Below are 18933 nucleotides of genomic sequence, written 5' to 3' on the forward strand. Positions count from 1 at the left end.
GGGAACTCAGATTTTAATTATGATTGACATAATAATGATAAATGATGTTGAAATATAATATCATAAAAGTAATCATGCCAAATTAATGATATATTCACTTAAAATCATAGAGTTTCCGGGCATCTATAGAAAGAATATCATTATTCAAGTTATTATTATGTGCAACATCTAAAAAAAATGCAAAGATGTGATGTAACATCTGGAAAGCACTCGAACTGTAAATCTTGGATATATTAATCACTAATCAGGCGATACACTTCATAACATTTTCAACATGTACATAAAAAGTCATGTAGCAGTAAAACTCAAAAGAAAAATATTGCACTCACAGCACCACCAGGCTGGAGAGGTTGGCGAAAGCGCTGTCAGGGATGTGGCTGATTCGGTTGAGTGCCAGCGTGAGCGCCTGCAGGTTCCCCTGATGCTGCAGAGGTATAACTGGAACCTCGGTCAGGCTGTTATCATCCAGCCACAGATGTCTGAGCTGCTGCAGGCCCTGGAAACTGTCCTCGGGCACCACTGTGATGTGGTTCGCATCCAAGCGCCTGCAGAGAAGCCAACAGGTTCAAGTCATATCGCCTGGTATTGTCATCCTTTCTATTTACTACACATATAAATACAGAGATACAATAGAAAACAGATGCAGGACTCCAGTGTGCCAAATTTACTTAAATTTTTATTTGTATAAAAAATATATATATATATATATATCAATAGCCTTCAAATAGTCAGTGGTGACCGAAGTATACAAAACATGTACTTGAGTAAAAGTAAAGATACACTCAGTAAAATATGACTCCAGTAAAAGTGTCCATTTATTACAGCTATAATGTTCATCATTTTATTAAAATGTTACAGTAAAGTACAAATGCGCAAAATAAAGCTACTTAAGTACAGTAACTAATTACATTTGCTTTGTTACTGTCCACCACTGCATATAGTACTAAAAGTCATCATTTTATGCCGCCACTGTTTAGTTGCAGAATCGTTAATCATGCCACATAAATCAAAGGACACACAAGTAGTAGTAGTTGTATCATAATAGAGACTATTTCCATAGTATATAATTCATAGTTCCCTACTGCCTGCCTATTCACTAATCCACATATGCACTGTCCATCTAAACAAGGGCTGTGAACCTCTGTATTTTCAAAAAATTAAGACATTACCAAAAACATACTTTATAATATGCTCTATTAGAAAAGCAGTGCATGCCAAGAGTCTCTTCATACAAAACGTATAAAACCCCATTTGAACTCAGGAGGCTAAAAGTAGAATGTTGTTGGCTCTGAAATATTTGTATGTGTATATTTTTTCCCTTTGCATATGTAAATATTATGAGTTCCAATAGTAAAAATCCCCTTCAGCCCTTCTGCAGTCACAGGACCAGATAAAAGTGAAAGAAAAATAGAGAAAAAGGGAAATTAGTTTAAAATGTGGTCATTTACGAGTAAAAGTCTTTACTGATGGTCAAGATTTTTTAAGTGGTTACAAAAAAAAAATCCAGGCTTCTTTTTTTACTTTAGTCACTAATGACTAAAGAATGACTTCTTCCCAATTGGTATACTTTATTATTTTATAGATTGACATGAAAATGGATTGAGTTTCACTTTCAAGCCATTAATCTTCATACAATAATCCATCATGAAAACATTTTGTGCTTCAAATGCTACGTTTGGTCAAAACTATGTACTGCTTATCGACTGTTAAATATCAGCACTGAAAGCGAAGCATGGTGGTGGCAGCACTACAAGTTGGTATTCAGTGGCATTGGTCCAGACTTAGAGGATTATAAATGCAGGCAAATGTAGAGTCTTATAAATGTTTTGAAAAGAAATAATAATATCAAAAAAATATTAAATACATTTTTAATTAAATCTATAACACAGAGTGTTCAATTAAATGCTGAATATCGCAGGCCTAGTTCACACACCACAAATTCACACACTCGTATATAATCTCACACACTCTTAACACACCTGCTCAGCTGCTGAGGCAAAAAATGCAAAAAAGAAAAATTAAAAATGAAAAAAAGATTCTTTGCTATAACATCATCACTGTGTCAAAGCACTTAATGTTACACTCCACCACTCATGCCTTTTCCATGAGCTCAGAGTCCAGGTGAGGGGTCAGAGGCCACACCTCGGAGGGTGCAGGGCCAAAGCAAGCAGAGCCGTGCCAAATACTGCAGCCACTTAACAGAACTGAGTCATTGTTTGTGTATTTGCTGGCTCACACGCAGGGAGGTTTTTGAGCTTAGAGGTGAAGAATGTGTTCAGTAGAAGGGAGTGCGTGTAAAACATTAAAAGCAATGTGAACAAAAATGCTCAGGGAATTTCTGAAGTGCTGAGCAAACCTCGGTTGTGAGAATTTGAAACATAAAGCGTCCTGTGTTATGATCTATTAATGTTTGCTGAGAAACAGAGACTGTGCGCTACAATATTGTTGCCAATGATGTAATTCCCAAGTGTGCTCGACACATAATCGGTCTTCGATGGTGACCCAATGGTGAATGGACATGCAGCTTGGAGATGGAGGCAGATAAAATGGAAGATGGGTAAGAATGGAGGGTGGGGAACATCCTGTTTATGAATGACACTGAATTTCAGTCCGGAAGATTACGTGGTTCGTGCGGAAAGATGAACGATGCAGGAGAAGTGCAGGCGTGCACCAGGGGTTGTGTTCAGACAGGAATTCAGATGACATCCATCATCCTCTAGGAGTGTCACTGCTGGTACATAATACACACTACGTGCACAAGGCCTTATGGGGGATTTCCCTATATGTCGATAGATAATTGTACTCGATGGATCTTAAATCCAACCTGAAAACCTTCTTTAAAAGCTTGTCACTTTGAATGAAAGCTTATAGAAACCAGCTTCAGATATGGGCTATATGTTTAAGATGTTTCCGTATAGCTTGAGTGTCATGTCAGCACGGATCTTAATGCTGGTATGTTGCTTTAGTCAGATTTTTATCGATCGTGGATTATGGCCTGTTTGTTTGCACTTGTATCTAAGTTTCTGTGTCCAAGATAGAAAACACATTTGAACTTTTTGTTAGCCAGACAGATCATCACTACACCCTTGGCACCATATGAACAAAGTGAACAAATGATCATAACATCCGTATGTGTTTTTTAAACATTACATCCCACATGTAGTCCCCACTTGCTGTTATAATAACCTCCACTCTTCTGGGAAGATGTTCCACTAGATTTTGAATTGTGCTTGTGGAGATTTGTGCTCCATCAACCACAAGGGTGTTAATGAAGTCAGGCACTGATGTAGGGTGAGGAGGTCTGTGGTGCAGTCAGCGTTCCAATTCATCCCAAAAGTGTTCATTGAGGTCAGAGCTCTATAGCAGGCCACTCAAGATCTTCTACTCCAACCCATGTATAGCATATCTTCATGGACCTGGCTTTGTGCACAGGGGCACTGTCGTGCTGGAACACGTTTGGGTCTCCTAATTTTCTCTTAAAAATGTAATTCCACCACATCTAAAGACATCCTATACATTTGTGTACCTCCAAATGTGTGGTAACAGTTTGGAGATGAACCACATATGGCCGGTAAAAGTCCGGTGTCCAGATACTTTTGTTCATATAATGTACATTCAGTCCTATGATCTGACCTAACTGTTCCTGCTCCAAAGAAAAAAGAAAGAAAAATAGGGACCAAAGGACACTTAGGATGTAACTTTCCAAAAATAACATTCCTGCAATGTTCTGAAAACATCTGCTGTAATAATAATTTGCCTCGCAATGCTATGATAACTTTTGAATCTGATCCGGTGCCGATTCATTTTTTAAACAGCGGCTCGGACAATAGTACAAGGAACCGGTTTGTTTTGGTACATTCTAATACCTTGTTGTTTCTACAGTGACATCACATTCACAGGGACTTGCACGGTAGACGTTCTACGTAATTGAATCCTAGTAATACATGAGTTAAGATTCCTTTATATAGCTTCAAATGAACATTTTGTGATTAGCTGACATTTATGGAAGATCTCACCAGGCATCCTTTTTAAAACAGACCGACTCAAATGCTGCGTCCGAATTTGCCTTCTTGCACTTTGAAATGAACAATACATATGTAGTAAGGAAATAGTATCACATGAAATGAAATGTTCCACTTCTGTTCAGAAGATCATGAGCTAAAATCTGAGCAACACCAAACTGCAGGGCACTTGAGCAAGGCCCCTCCCCCACAACAGCTCAGATTTATAAAAATGATATAAAAGCGATAATGACATTTCCAAATTCCATAAATGTAAGCCTGTAGCAAAAGAGTATTTAGATTTAAACATAACAAAAAGACATGTAACAGAAGAGAACACTGTTACTGATTTTTGCCCAACGTCAGAAATCAGTTCTTTCCTTAAATTGTTTTTTTCAACATTTTATTTATTACTAAAGGTCACCAAGATTAATCGGTTTCGCCGATTAAATAACACCAATAGTTTATAGTTGGATCTATCCATAGCTGGAACTATCTGTCAGGGATTCACCCTGCCACGCCCCCCTTTGTAGCTGTCAGGGATTCACCCTGCCACGCCCCCGTCTGTAGCTGTCAGAGATCCACCCTGCCACGCCCCCCTCGATAGCAGTCACGCTGCTTCCCAAGATTACCGACAGCTGTGGCTCATGAAAGATCAGACTACATAAACTCACGTTCTTGAGTCACAGGCTGTCGGTCGTTATATTGTCAAGCTGGACAATCGCGTGGCTGCTCGACCGCCGGCTGTATATGCGAATTCCACTTCCGACTTGGATTACTCATTGCCGAAGGCTTTATGGATTATGCTTGGGACATTCGAACTCATAGCGGACAACGCGTATCGAGCAGATGTCTTTGTTTGTTGTTTTCAACGGCTTATGAGTGTTTTTGTGTTGTACGGTTGTTGAAATAAAAGGACAATGATCGGACTATATCGGCTTCCGCGTCTGCAGCCTGACAGAACGACCGACCTATACCGAACGCGGATTCGCCATTCCGCGATTCCGACCGCAACGGATCGGCAGCTGAACCCGGCTTCGGATTTCCTCCGGAAGCTCAGTGCCGCTTCTCGCGGTTCAGATCCACAGAAGCCGGATCATGAGAGCGCGGCTGCGCCACGCCCCTCAGAGAGCGCGAGGGGATTACCGGCTCGTTACTCGGGGAAAAAAGACGAATTGGCGGATTTCTGCAAGGCATCGGCGAGTATGTGGCTGTTAACATTTCCCGGTTTCCTTCCGAACGAGCCAAGATTGCCCTCTGTATTTCCCTCCTGTCTGGAGAAGTTCTTGCCAAAGCCAGCTCACTATGGAGCGCCAAAGGGGGCAAATTCGGCTCACTCGCCGAATTCAGCGGGCTGCTTCTGGGGAAGTTGGGGATAGAGGTGGTGGATCTCCACTACAGTCCCCTTGAGGAGGAAGGTGCTCCATTCCAAGGTTCTCAAGAGCACGCGGCTCCGTGCCGGATCTCCCATGAGCCTGCAGCTCAGCCCCAATGTTTTGATGAGAGGGCTGCTTCATCTCAGGGTCTCTACCAGCGTGCTGCTGTGTACTCAGCCTCCCACGCCGCCACAGTGTCTCCAGGAGCGTGCTTTCCCGCCACAGAGTCTTCACGAGAGCGCCGCGCCGCCACAGAGTCTTCACGAGAGCGCCGCGCCGCCACAGAGTGTTCACGAGAGCGCCGCGCCGCCACAGAGTCTTCACGAGAGCGCCGCGCCGCCACAGAGTCTTCACGAGAGCGCCGCGCCGCCACAGAGTCTTCACGAGAGCGCCGCGCCGCCACAGAGTCTTCACGAGAGCGCCGCGCCGCCACAGAGTCTTCACGAGAGCGCCGCGCCACCACAGAGTCGTCACGAGAGCGCCGCGCCGCCACAGAGTCTCCAGGAGCATGCTTTCCCGCCACAGAGTCTCCAGGAGCATGCTTTCCCGCCACAGAGTCGTCACGAGAGCGCCGCGCCGACACCTCCGGTCACAGAAGGCGAAGTGACTCCTCTGAGTCCCTCTCCAGACGACGCCACATCCCAGAGCCCCTTCTAAGGCGACATCTCGCCCACGGAAAGCTCGGCTCTGCCCCAGGACCTCCAAGAGAGCTCCGCCCAGCTCCAGGTCCCTCCAGAGAGCTCCGCCCAGCTCCAGGTCCCTCCAGAGAGCTCCGCCCAGCTCCAGGTCCCTCCAGAGAGCTCCACCCAGCTCAAGTTCCCTCAAGAGCGCTTCGCCCAGCTCCTGGCTCCTCAAGAGGGCACGACTCCGCTCCAGGCTCCTCCCGAGAGCTCGTCTCCGCTCCAGGCTCCTCCCGAGAGCTCGTCTCCGCTCCAGGCTCCTCCCGAGAGCTCGTCTCCGCCTCCGAGCGACCCCACGAGCTCGTCTCCGCTTCAGTGTCCCAAAGAGAGCTCCACTGATGTCGTGGACCTCCAGGCGAGCCCTTCTCCGCTTGTGGATCTCCAGGCAGGCTTCACCTCATTTCCAGGCTGCTCAGTAGGCTCCGATCTGCTCCTAAGGGTCCCAAGGAGCGCCCCTACGCCCAGGGGTTTCCCTGTGCACTCACCCCGGCTCCAGGACTGCGAAAGGGAAGTTGAACCGCTGCCCCCGGGTTCCACCGACGGCGACGGCTCACCCCACAGTCCCGCAGAAGGCGACGGCTCGTCTCCAGCGCCCGCAGAAGGCGACGGCTCGTCTCCAGCGCCCGCAGAAGATGACGTTTCGCCCCCGGGCTCCACAGAAGGCGACGTCTCGCCCCCGGGCTCCACAGAAGGCGACGTCTCGCCCCCGGGCTCCACAGAAGGCGACGTCTCGCCCCCGGGTCCTCTTCAGGGCGAAGGATCGCATCCAGGCTCCAGGCAGGGCGAAGGATCGCATCCAGGCTCCACGCAGGGCGAAGGATCACATCCAAGCTCCACGCAGGGCGAAGGATCGCATCCAAGCTCCACAGAGGGCGACGTCTCGCCCCCAGGTCCTCTTCAGGACGACGGATCGCCCACAGGATCCCCGCATGGCGACGTCGGTCCTCCAGGTCCCTCTGACGGCGACGTCGGTCCTCCAGGTCCCTCTGACGGCGACGTCGGTCCTCCAGGTCCCTCTGACGGCGACGTCGGTCCTCCAGGTCCCTCTGACGGCGACGTCGGTCCTCCAGGTCCCTCAGAGGGTGGTACGACGTTCCTGGTCTCCGCCCGGGACGTCCTCCACTCCCCGCTCATTGTCATGGTTGGCGTCCAGTTCCGGTTCCCCGCCATGGAGATCGCTCCGGCTTCAATCCCCGCCAGGGGCTTTACTCAGCCTCCCGTCAGCACCGAGGGCGTGGCTCCGTTTCGGATCCTCCTGCAAGGTGTTGTTCCATGCCGGCTCTCCGCAGAGGATGCTCACCAGGCCTCCGTTGCTCCCAGGCTTCTAAGGAGGCCTTCCTCGGAGTGCCCTGGCCCGCCTGGCATAGGTGGGTTTTGGGGCGTCAGGTGTCGCCCCTGGATGGGGGGGTACTGTCAGGGATTCACCCTGCCACGCCCCCCTCTGTAGCTGTCAGGGATTCACCCTGCCACGCCCCCGTCTGTAGCTGTCAGAGATCCACCCTGCCACGCCCCCCTCGATAGCAGTCACGCTGCTTCCCAAGATTACCGACAGCTGTGGCTCATGAAAGATCAGACTACATAAACTCACGTTCTTGAGTCACAGGCTGTCGGTCGTTATATTGTCAAGCTGGACAATCGCGTGGCTGCTCGACTGCCGGCTGTATATGCGAATTCCACTTCCGACTTGGATTACTCATTGCCGAAGGCTTTATGGATTATGCTTGGGACATTCGAACTCATAGCGGACAACGCGTATCGAGCAGATGTCTTTGTTTGTTGTTTTCAACGGCTTATGAGTGTTTTTGTGTTGTACGGTTGTTGAAATAAAAGGACAATGATCGGACTATATCGGCTTCCGCGTCTGCAGCCTGACACTATCCATAGGCAAAAATCCATATCAATAGTTTTTCCGGGTTGTTTGAGTGGCTGAAAAGGTCCTCTGTCATTATACAGTATGAGAGTAGCCTCTAGAGATGAATCACTGATGCCATGTGCTGTTTGTTGAAGTGTTGTTTTGTTCATTTTAGTTTGAATTTATTTAGTGTTACTTTCCTTTCAGTTTGAATGCATGCCTTTTAATTTCCTTAATATTTATTAATATAATACATATATTTATATTCTATATATAGCACATTTTTATAATTCAGTACTATTTAAAATTTTTCTAATAAAATGTAGAACTTTTTTACATAAAGTGTTTTTTTTTTCAGTATCCATTAATCGTTTATCAGCAAATACGATCCAACCTAGCTAGCGGTAAAATCCGCTCAAATTTACGACTCTCTAAAATGTGTCCTGTCACAAAACTCAGAGGAGCTGAGGGCAACATTAGCTCTAAATGTGTCCACGGATCCACACTTTGTATATCTAACAGGAATAATTTGGTATACTGACATCTACGGTCTGGGACACACTAGTTTTAATCTCAGCCACTATTTATTACAGATGGCAGGCGAATTGGAACGCAGCAAATGTTGAAATGTTTACATGGTTACTTGCACATGAATTGGGTTGGGATTTGGATCGTGTTTACATTTCCAGCGTGTTGTTTAGAATGTGTATATCTATGACATCTAACAGCGCAGCAAAATGTTCCCACAGCTCGGGCCGCATTTGCTGATCCTGAATGTTATCGTTAAGTACAGTGTACAACCCTTAAGGCTTTTACCTAATCAGCCTCCACTTCCTCCTCTGAGTAAACACAAATGCAACCTGCGCTGGTTAAAAGACCTTTACAGAGCCGTGCACTAACCTTGGTAAAACATTGCCTTCGTGGGAAGACTGACACGTTCTGGGGGGAAAAAAAAGGATGACTCCAAACAACACGGGTGCCAAAGAAAGTAAGGCGAATGCAGGTGCACTCGTCTGGTGTTGGAGCACAGGTTTGATTAATGAGTGCTTTTCCTCAGAACCTCTCGGAGATATTTGTTATCGTAAGTGAGCAATGATCTCTGTGACACCTGCACTGGACGTGAACTCAGGGCTCGGTTTCTAACCCGAGGCACACTGAGACGTCCTTTCATATAAGACGGTATAAATCCGGCGCAGTTTGGGTTCGATAAATAAACTGCCCTGAGTGGAAAAGCTTGCACTTCTGTGCTCTATGTAATTGCGATTGCAGTTATGCAAACCTGAAAGGGTAAAAAAATAAAAGGGAAAATGTGAGTCAAAAAATCCGATTCCAGGGCTGCAAAGAACATCAGGTAACAACTGCTGAAAAAGCAGTTTGTGCACAAGGAACAGATCGAGACATGTCCTGCTCACACTCGCACACAAACACATTTCTAACGTGCTTACATACGAGCTCGTGTGATGGGCAGATGAAATCACCGAAGGCGCATTCTCTCCTTTCGGTCTGATTTTATTCATTTTTGTGAGCATCCCTAACACTGCGACTGAGAACGATGCTATGAAGCCGCCTCAAACAGAGGGGATTAACAGAAAATGATAGATCGGAATCACATTCTTGTCACAATATTGACTTTTTGGCCTCCAAATATTCATTTCATGTGCTACAGTTTCAAAGTACAGCCGGCTGCGTAATTAGGGCTGTGGTTTAGAAAGCTGTCAGTGGCAAGAACAGCGAGCGGCTTCAAACGGACGTGATTTTCCCCGCGGTAACGCGGGAGCCCCTCGGTGCGCTCGAAGGAGCCCCCGTTGGAGGGCTTTGAAGTATGCTGGACCCTGGCGTGTTGCTGATTTAAGCAAAAAGGATGAAATGAGAGCGGGATTGGAAGGAAGAGGTGTAGTGAGCTTCCTCTGCTTTCTAAGTGTGTGTGTGTGTGTGTGTGTGTGTGTGTGTGTGTGTGTGTGTGTGTGTGTGTGTGTGTGTGTGTGTGTGTGTGTGTGAGTGCTTGGGGCTGGGCTAATGGCACAGTAATTAGGAAGCAGCCTGATTACAGCAACCAACCTGCAGGGGAAAGGGATTCCTGTGGGACTCACTCTCTCTCTCTCTCTCTCTCTCTCTCTCTCTCTCTCTCTCTCTCTCTCTCTATCTCTCTCTCTCTCTCTCTCTCTCTCTCTCTTTTTTTATCTCTAATAACATACTGCTTCACATTTATCTATCTATCTATCTATCTATCTATCTATCTATCTATCTATCTATCTATCTATCTATCTATCTATCTATCTATCTATCTATCTATCTATCTATCTATCTATCTATCTGTCTATCTGTCTGTCTGTCTGTCTGTCTTTCTATCAGTCTCTCTCTCTCTCTCTCTCTCTCTCTCTCTCTTTTTTTCTTCTGACTGTCGTTTTTTATTTATTTTAATATAACCACTTTGTATTTTTTTTTTTCCTCTGTCCTCCAGTTTCTGTTTAAATATAATTTCAAAAATGTATTGCTGTTTTACAATTTATATTTTTTAGATTTACATAATGTTTTATACCAGTGCTTGATTGAGTCAAGTCTTATGAGGGTCCCCAGATGTTGTGTAATTCATATATGTTTTATTAAAATAATCTTGGGGACCCCCCCAAGTCTACTTTTTACTTGTCATAGGGAGTCCCTAATGCCTTATACGGGGTTCCCGGTTCCCCCCAGTCCCCCTTTAATTCTTGTTTCTATATAATCACACACACAGACTCCACAAAATGACAATCTGCATTTTTTTGTCTTATTAACTTCAAGAGAAAGGAAAGAAAAGAGGCTGCTGAAGGAATGGCTGTTTGTAGTATAACATAACCGAAAAAAAGACTTAAACTAACCTAAAAACGTAACAATAAATCATAAAAGTATTGTGTTGTTCGTTAATAACCAGAAAATCATACTTGTTGGCAAGCTGAAGACGTATAAGAGTAAAGTAAAGCACTTCAGGATGTGCCGTCACACAAGTAAAGGTTATTGTATGTTACTGTACTTAAGTAGCTTTTTCATGTATCTATACTTTACTGAGGTATTTCTATTTGGGGAGACTTTATTTTCACTCCATTTTATTATTATTTGTGCACTTTTTTTGAAGTAGTTGAAAAGAAGGTTTTGGGCTCGTAATAATTTGAATTCAAATCAATCAGTGTTAATTCATTAATATCACTCTATTAATAGACTGGTGTGCTGAGAGTCACATTAGAGTCTTTTCACAGAAACTGAGTTGAATACTTTTACTCAAGTGAAAGTTTAAATGGAGCAATTTGACTTTACTGAACTAATATTTTAACTAGTGTATCGCTACTTTAACTCAAGTACACAAACCATGTACTTGAGTTAAAGTAGAGATACACTAGATAAAACATTGTTTAATTCCTGACTTATGACTAAAATAAGTAACTAACCAAAAACCAAAGGTTATGAAGTTGCAGAGAAAATGGCAGGTTTCGGGCCAGAATACTTGTGGGTGTTTGGATACGCCTCCTGTCAGTCATTTAACAGACGGCAAAAGATCCAGGGGAAGGGCAGAGGGCGGGGCTTCGACAACATGGGCGGAAATCATTTGAACTAACGAAGTGTTCGAGTCCGAATCTTAAAGAAAACAGTAATCTCACCTACTTTGATCCTAATCTTATTTTGAACAAAAATGTAAATAGGATTGAACAGCAAATCTGACAGCGCCGGAATACGTGTGTAACATGCATCCCTGAACGTATGGCCCTGTGTGTCGAACTCTCTATCTTTCCACTCAGGCTAGACAGTGCTTAAGGGCAGAAGGCGTGTTGATGTACAGATTGTTAGGAGAATCCTGATCTAAGAACCAGGCCAAGTGTCTGTGCCAGAATGCATTACTTCAGGTCCGGAGCACTGGCCCTGGCCCCGCGGGGACACACAGCTGCAAAAAAAAAACAAGTGAGGGAAGAAGGGAGGGGGGGGACTGGGATCTGAAAAGGTGATAATGGCAGAGAGAGAGATGGTCCCCCCGCCACCCCACCTCCAAAAAAAAAAAAACAGCTGGCCCAGCTCTCATAGTTACACACACCTGAAGCCATAAAACCACGTAAATGTACCATGTTGATACAAAGAACCTACATATTAACAAACACTACTCTACACATTTAAATGGCTGACCCTGTGTCAGAGAAGTGTGTGTGTGTGTGTGTGTGTGTGCTACTCACAGAGACTGCAGAGCATGGAGGTTTTTGAGAGCCGCACTAGGAACCGTCTTCAACTGGTTATTTTGAAGCATGCTAGAAAAGAAGAAAAAAATTTCTAAATTCTTTAAAATGCAAGTACCGTGAAAAAGTCTGTGATAAATAGATTCATGAATGCTGAAAGGAGTTGCGTGACGTGGTACATTAATCCTGGAGAAAAAACACGTTGAGCACTGAAGTGGATTAAATCATATGATTTACTCTAAAATCAAAACGCCTGTGTGTTAAACAAATGTGATTTTGGATGAACAAATAAGTAATAAATCTTAACTGTAGAATCGTTGGAGATACATTGTGCATGTGTATGTGTGTAGAATGAGCTAATCAGAATCAACATCTCTCTCTCTCTCTCTCTCTCTCTCTCTCTCTCTCTCTCTCTCTCTCTCTCTCTCTCTCTCTTTATCGCTCTCTCTCTCTCTTTCCTCCTTTGTCCCATTATCAGCCCACTGCAGCATCACTGAAGTACCACAGGACACGAGCCCAAACCTTTGACCCCAAACTTTTCTCAAAGGTAAACTCGAGTCTAATTTAATGCTGTATATTATGATGTAAATAGAAAATATCGTGAGTCGAGACATGAACTATCCTACACAGGAGTCTTAAAGAATGGTGATTAGCATGGGGTAGTATAATGTGATTTGGAAATTCATTTAACAAATTGCAGTCCATAATGAAGCAAAATAGAATAAGAAGGAGAGAGGTGAGAGCTAATATCGGGCTTTCAAACGGCAAAAACACGGAAATAAATACGCGCTCTAACACCGAGACGCATGAACTCTTTCGACCGCTGGCAAGAGTAAGGCATATAACACGGGAAGAGATGTGCACACCCTGGCACCGTTCCAAAGTGTGGTACTGTATATACGCTACTTCGTTTGCCTGATGCGCAAAATGTTAATATTATTACAATTTTGTTGTATGGCTAACGTCATTGTAAGGTCGCAAAATCCTAGTATATATCGAATATACAGTATATGCATACAGATATACAGTGATCCCCCGTTTCCGAAACCCCCTCGCTATAAACAAAAAAAAACGTGATAAACAGGACACCACTCCAAAAAGATTTTCTTATATATACAGTACTGTACTGTATTAACATTTTACTTCATTTTATGATTAAAATTTGATTTTTATTAAAACATTTCATTATTTCTACATAAAACTCTATAAAAACTATTCCCTAGAAGTTTTTTGGTCTAACCTGCTATCCGCGAGAGACCGGGAAAATCAGCCAAACTAATTAGTTATGTGGCGAATGCAATTCCGCGATAAACCGAGGATGTGTGTTCGAACTGCGGGACAGCGGGGGATTACTGTAATTACACAGATGCCATAACACTCCTAGTTTGCACACCTGGCAACATCATGCTACATTCCCTTTCATGAGTTCCAGCTTTGTCACATTCTTATAGTTCTTATTTTTAACGACTTCATCCAAGCTCTTTGAACCATCATTCGTCACATTTCTCAACGCTCATTATCCTTCATTTATAGAAGTGAATTACATTTGAGTACCAGTCCTTTTTTCTGGCAATACTCTTAAGCACAGATTAAGACTCACTGGTTTACTTCCTGTGACTAATCGCGCACTCTCGACTTAGTTCCTCAGTGAAATCCTTCCTGATGCAGAAGCTAGTTGTGAAATGAGCGAGTTCACCTGAGGTGATTAGGGAGATAAGTGGGCGGGGTCAGCATTTGGGGGCACCAAAGGGGCACCAAGCAGGCCAGAAGGAGGACAGGAAGACGGAAAGAGCGCTTTATGCAAAGCACGACACGGAGGGACGATAAGTTTCGACAGAACTGACCCGCAAAACACCTCAAGGACAAATCCTTTACATCGCTACACACACATTCCAGAGCTGAGCGTGAATTAGAGAGAGATAAGAAGAAAAGCAGATAGACGCAGATAGAAAGAGATGGAGCTTGGACTGAATTCTAGCCGTAATCGACACCGAGGCATGCTGGGATTCCTGTTAGTCACTCGAAGCTATTAGACAACTCAACACTCGGCCTGTTGCCTGTGATCAGGGGACGGAGACATGGAGCATGGGAACACTTCTCCATTAATACAAGTCTTTTTCAGTCTGTCACTAATAATGACAGGCTGTCTAATTTGATGCGTGTGTGTGTGTGTGTGTGTGTGTGTGTGTGTGTGTGTGTGTGTGTGTGTGTGTGTGTGTGTGTGTGTGTAATACTTACAGCACTTTGAGCTGGTGGAGACCAGACAGAGCTTCAGGGTGAATGAAAGTCAGATCGTTACCTGCCAATCTCCTACAGAGACAAAAAATAGAAAACAAGAAAGAAAGAGAGAGAAAGAGAGAGAGGGAGAGAGAGAGAGAGAGAGAGAGAGAGAGAGAGAGAGAGAGAGAGAGAGAGAGAGAGAGAAAGAGAGAGAGTAATTAATATAGAAATTATATATTTGTTTTTTTACAGTTAATTTTAGCCCCATAATCCCATAATCCAATACCAATCTGTATAATCGCAAGCATCCAAGAGGAAATAAATATTTCAGGGACACATTAAAGAAGCCGTTTGTGATTTCTAAAGCTTTCTGCTGTCCTACTCTGTTACCTGCCTCACTATTCCTCTTTTGTACATTGGCGGGGTGGACCTCATGGTAGGTACAGTAACCTCGGAAAATGTGTGAAACACAAGAGAAAACGATCCAAATCAAATGCATCACAATATAATGAATCTCATAATCGAGGGTGTGACTGGATTTTAAACATATGTACAAACACCTTTAAACAATACCACCTCTAATGGTACCAAGTAAACTGATGACAAAGACAGTGACAGCATTTGAAATAAAATTATGATAAAAATGAGAGCTACTCTATCTTTTTTAACCTGGATGAACAGACTGTAAGTGAAGCAGGAAAAAGTAAAGTCATGATGACGAAAGAGTGAAGAGCAGATACATTCGCCAAGCCCCTGGTCTGCTCAGCAACACATTTTGTTCTGCACTGAGCCTCCATGGCTGTTATCAAGCCTCTGCTGTCAGCGTCTGTGTGTATGTGTGTCTGAAGCCGCTGTGTGGACGATAAGCTCCCTGCCTGAATTCCCTCCCGGCCCAAATACCTTCCTGAGGTGGCAGAATGTGGTGGATCGGTGTGAGCAGACATGTTTAAGGCCCAAAACCTGCCAGCAAATAAAATCTCTCCTGTCTCGCACATACACACACAGAAACATGTGCTCGCATGCACACGCACACACACCACCACAGCGTGAGAGTGACAAGAGGAATTCCCTCGTCTATCTCAATGTCTGAGCGATTTTTAAGATTTGAATCCAATACTGCACCCATCGGCCTCCATGTGATTGAACTCGATATGTTTTCATGCATTCGACATTAAATTGATCGTGTTATTTCAAAGCCCTGAAAAAAATAATAAAAAATCTATTCTCTCGGTATATCCTTTACTTCCTCTGCATGATAGAAAGAAATTCTTGGGGCCCTAGACTTGCAGACTTCGTTTCATTTCTCTATGTTGTGCTCTGCACACTTCCCGGCCCTGAGGGTGCAGAGTGTTTAGAGTAGCCATGACGAGCTCTAGGTTTGAATGCCAGCTTTGCCAGGAGCCACATGGAGTCTAACACAACTACAAAGACACTATGAGCCTCTTATTTCAATGTATACCTAGTGTTCTCGTCCGAGCATGGTGAAGCGGTACACAATACCGTGCAGCTTAGGGATGTTTAGCACTTAATTCAAAAAGCATGCCTAATGTAACATCATGTGGAAAATGCTAACAGGGGCGCCATAACCAGGTGGGGGGGGGATTAGGACGATTCGAAAGGTCCTCGTCACACAGGGAGCCCAGCAGACCCCATACTATCCTGTATGATTTTGGTATTTAAATTGCCTCTTTGCGAGGAGGAAGCTTGCAATAATGAATGCCCCTTTTTTTTGCCAAGTGCATGCATGTCCGCTTAAGGCGCTCGTGGGATTCAGAAACGGAGAGCTTCACAGACCGGCTCAGAAGAACTGCTCAACAGGTAGATGGCAAAACGCAAAAATGGTGCAGAGTATCCAGGATGTCAATAAAGGAAAGAAAACATGCAAAAAAAAGAAAAGCAAGATGGGGAAGGCAGTTAGTCACCCAGTTTTTCCCCAAAAATATTTTTTTACACCAATCAGGCTTTACTTTTGGGCCACGGATCAGGCATAACTTTATGACCACCTGCATAATAGTGTGTAGGTCCAAAACACTTCTGACCCATCGAGCATTAACAGCATTAACTTTTTCAGCAGTTTGAGCTACAGAAGCATGTCGGTTGGATCGGACCACATGGACCAGCCTTCGCTCCCCACGTGCGTCAATGAGCCTCGGCTGCTCATGACCCTGTCACTGGGTCACCACTGTTCCTTCCTTGGACCACTTTTAATAGATACTGACCACTGCAGACCAGAAATATCCCACAAAAACTGCAGTTTTGGAGATGCTCTGCCCCAGTCGTCCACACATCACAATTTGTCCCATGTCAAACTCCATACGTTTGCCCATTTTTCCTGATTCTAACACGTCAACTTTGAGGAGAAAATGTTTATTTGCTGCCTAATGTATCCCACCCACTAACAGGTGCCATGATAAAGTTGTGTTTCAGAACATGCACTGCAGTAGAGTTCAATAGTTGAACGCTAGAACGAGCGGCAAAAATCCATGGCGGTGTTTTTTTCCGCCGTCATTAGGAGAGCGGCCTCTAGAGGTGAATCGCCGACGCCGTGCGCTGTTTGTTTTTACGTGACATGACGCGCTGCACGGAGAGCGCTATATTTATTATTTGCGATGTATTCATTATATGCTTATATTTATTCATTAATGTAATCATATTTCATGATTCAGCAATGTTTAGAATGTTTATTCCTGTAATAAATTCCAGCAGTATTTCACTGTTATGATTTGTTGTTGTTTTTTTCATCCAGAATCCATTTGAAAAACGATCGAGTTCGATCCAACGTGAAAACGGTCGTCCATTGCACTGCATTTCAATTCACAGTGAACCCGAGTTTCAACACAGCCACTGAAATCCACAGTGTGTGATTGCAGCCTAATTCTCAAAGACTTCTTTACGGTGAGAAAACATTTTGGAAGTTGCATGTAATGCTCGAGTCTTAAGTATTTAGCTTAGATCTTCCTTCCTATGAGCCTATGAGGAAAAAGAGAGAGAGAGAAGCGAAGAAAAGAAGAAAGAGCGTGGAAAGAAGAGTAAAGCGACTTTAACTGGGAGGCTGAGGACATGACAGAAGCATCTTATCAGCTAGGATGATCATAGGGGTGCAGATCTACAGCACTGAGGCGCATAGTACCACACGCACATACGCTTCCACAGAGAAACAAGACCGTGGCAGGATTCCTCAAGAAGCAAATGCGCATTTACATTCCCATTTGCTTTCCATGAACGCTTCAAAGAGGTTGTTTATGTATGTGGGAGTTAATGTGCAGCGAGCGCTTACACATCTGGTAGTCCTGTGTACTCCACTCTACACACACGAGCTACACAACAGCTCATGGCCTTTCACTCTCGTTCTGGTTTGGCCGAGTCTTAAAGCCACTGATTAGGGACATGAACACACACGCATGCACGCACGCACATTTACATACATACACACACATACACATGCACACTGTTCTCTTTGCAGGGCGGTTGGATCCTCTGGGCTCTGGAGACAGCATCCCTGATCTTTATTTGCCTGCAGCGCATGTAATCTGGGTTCTGCGGTCGCCGAGCTCGGCTGTTCAGGCCGTCTTCGGGAACAGCTGTGCAGTAAGTCAGCGCTGAGCAAACGCGCCGAGCAAATCGCACACAGCTCCTGAACTGCTGCGACAAGAGAAAGTGCTTCGGAAAAGAACCTGCAATTTCACAGCACGCAAATGACAGCTGTTTGTAAATAATTACGAGGCTTCGGCGTAATTACAAGTCTCACGGTGTGCTTCGGGTTTTCTCGGGGTAATTGGCCAATTGCAGCGTCCACAGAATATGATTAGATGCGTACCTAGAAATAATGCTGCAACACTCAGTCATTTATACTGATGGCACACATAACACTCCTAACAAGCACTACGAGGTGGTATCAAAAGGTTTCGAGATTAGGTTTGTTTACAAGAAAGTACTTTATTTTATTTAGGTTTACACACCATCACCTTCAAAACAATCCCCTTGAGCCGCTTCTGGAATGTGTCCTTGGAAGTCTTCTTTTCGAAGCGTGCCAAGCACCTTCTGCGATTGGCGCCGGATAAAAATTGTGACCTTAAAGCTGAATCTTAAAGCTGAAAGAGGGTGAAGTCCGCAGGAGCCGAATCTAACAAGTGTGGTGGGTGCGGAGTTATGATCGCGTTTTTTCCGGCGAGAAACCCGCGTGTGATTGTGCACACGTATTCAGAATAGCACACGGGGTTAACGCACGTGGTCAGAATAGCACCAGTTGACCAGCTCCCGATGTACACGGGGCGATCTATTTTGGGGCACTGACTTATGAAGGTCGGTGCTTCCTGTGACTGTGCGTGCAGCCTTGTGCTGCCATCTGTTTGCGTGGTACAAAACTAGACTCAAAGCTTTGTGCCGAGGAATTCGTGGCAGGAAGGAAGAGGGCAAAGATGGATGAAGAGCATCTGCATTTAAAGAGTCTTTACCTTTACAACTTTACCACAAAGTTGAAGGCACACAATTGTATAGGACGTCTTTGGCTTTGGGTCTTTTGTAGAAGCAGTCAATTTTCCCTCCACTTCAACTAGGAGACCCAAACCTGTGTACCCCTTGAGTACAAAGTAAATCTTGTGCACCTTT

The 18933-nt window shown here is 44.6% G+C and overlaps 1 protein-coding gene and 1 long non-coding RNA gene across 2 annotated transcripts in view; one reads left to right on the forward strand and one right to left on the reverse strand.

Moving 5' to 3' along the window:
* LOC310730867 overlaps positions 1–18933 on the forward strand; it is a 402048-nt gene that overhangs the window by 180075 nt on the left and 203040 nt on the right. The gene's annotated exons all lie outside the window — the stretch shown is intronic.
* The window catches only part of lgr4 (leucine-rich repeat containing G protein-coupled receptor 4), an 87289-nt gene that overhangs the window by 25792 nt on the left and 42564 nt on the right, over positions 1–18933 (reverse strand). The window contains exons 3-5 of the mRNA XM_083549906.1: positions 14344–14415; positions 12106–12177; positions 330–545 (exon numbers count right to left, since the gene is read on the reverse strand). Coding sequence (XP_083406032.1) covers positions 330–545; positions 12106–12177; positions 14344–14415 — 360 coding nt within the window. The remainder of the gene's footprint in view (positions 1–329; positions 546–12105; positions 12178–14343; positions 14416–18933) is intronic.

The sequence above is a fragment of the Silurus aristotelis genome (assembly GCF_946808225.1).
Source record: "Silurus aristotelis genome assembly, chromosome: 9".
Taxonomy (NCBI): domain Eukaryota; kingdom Metazoa; phylum Chordata; class Actinopteri; order Siluriformes; family Siluridae; genus Silurus; species Silurus aristotelis.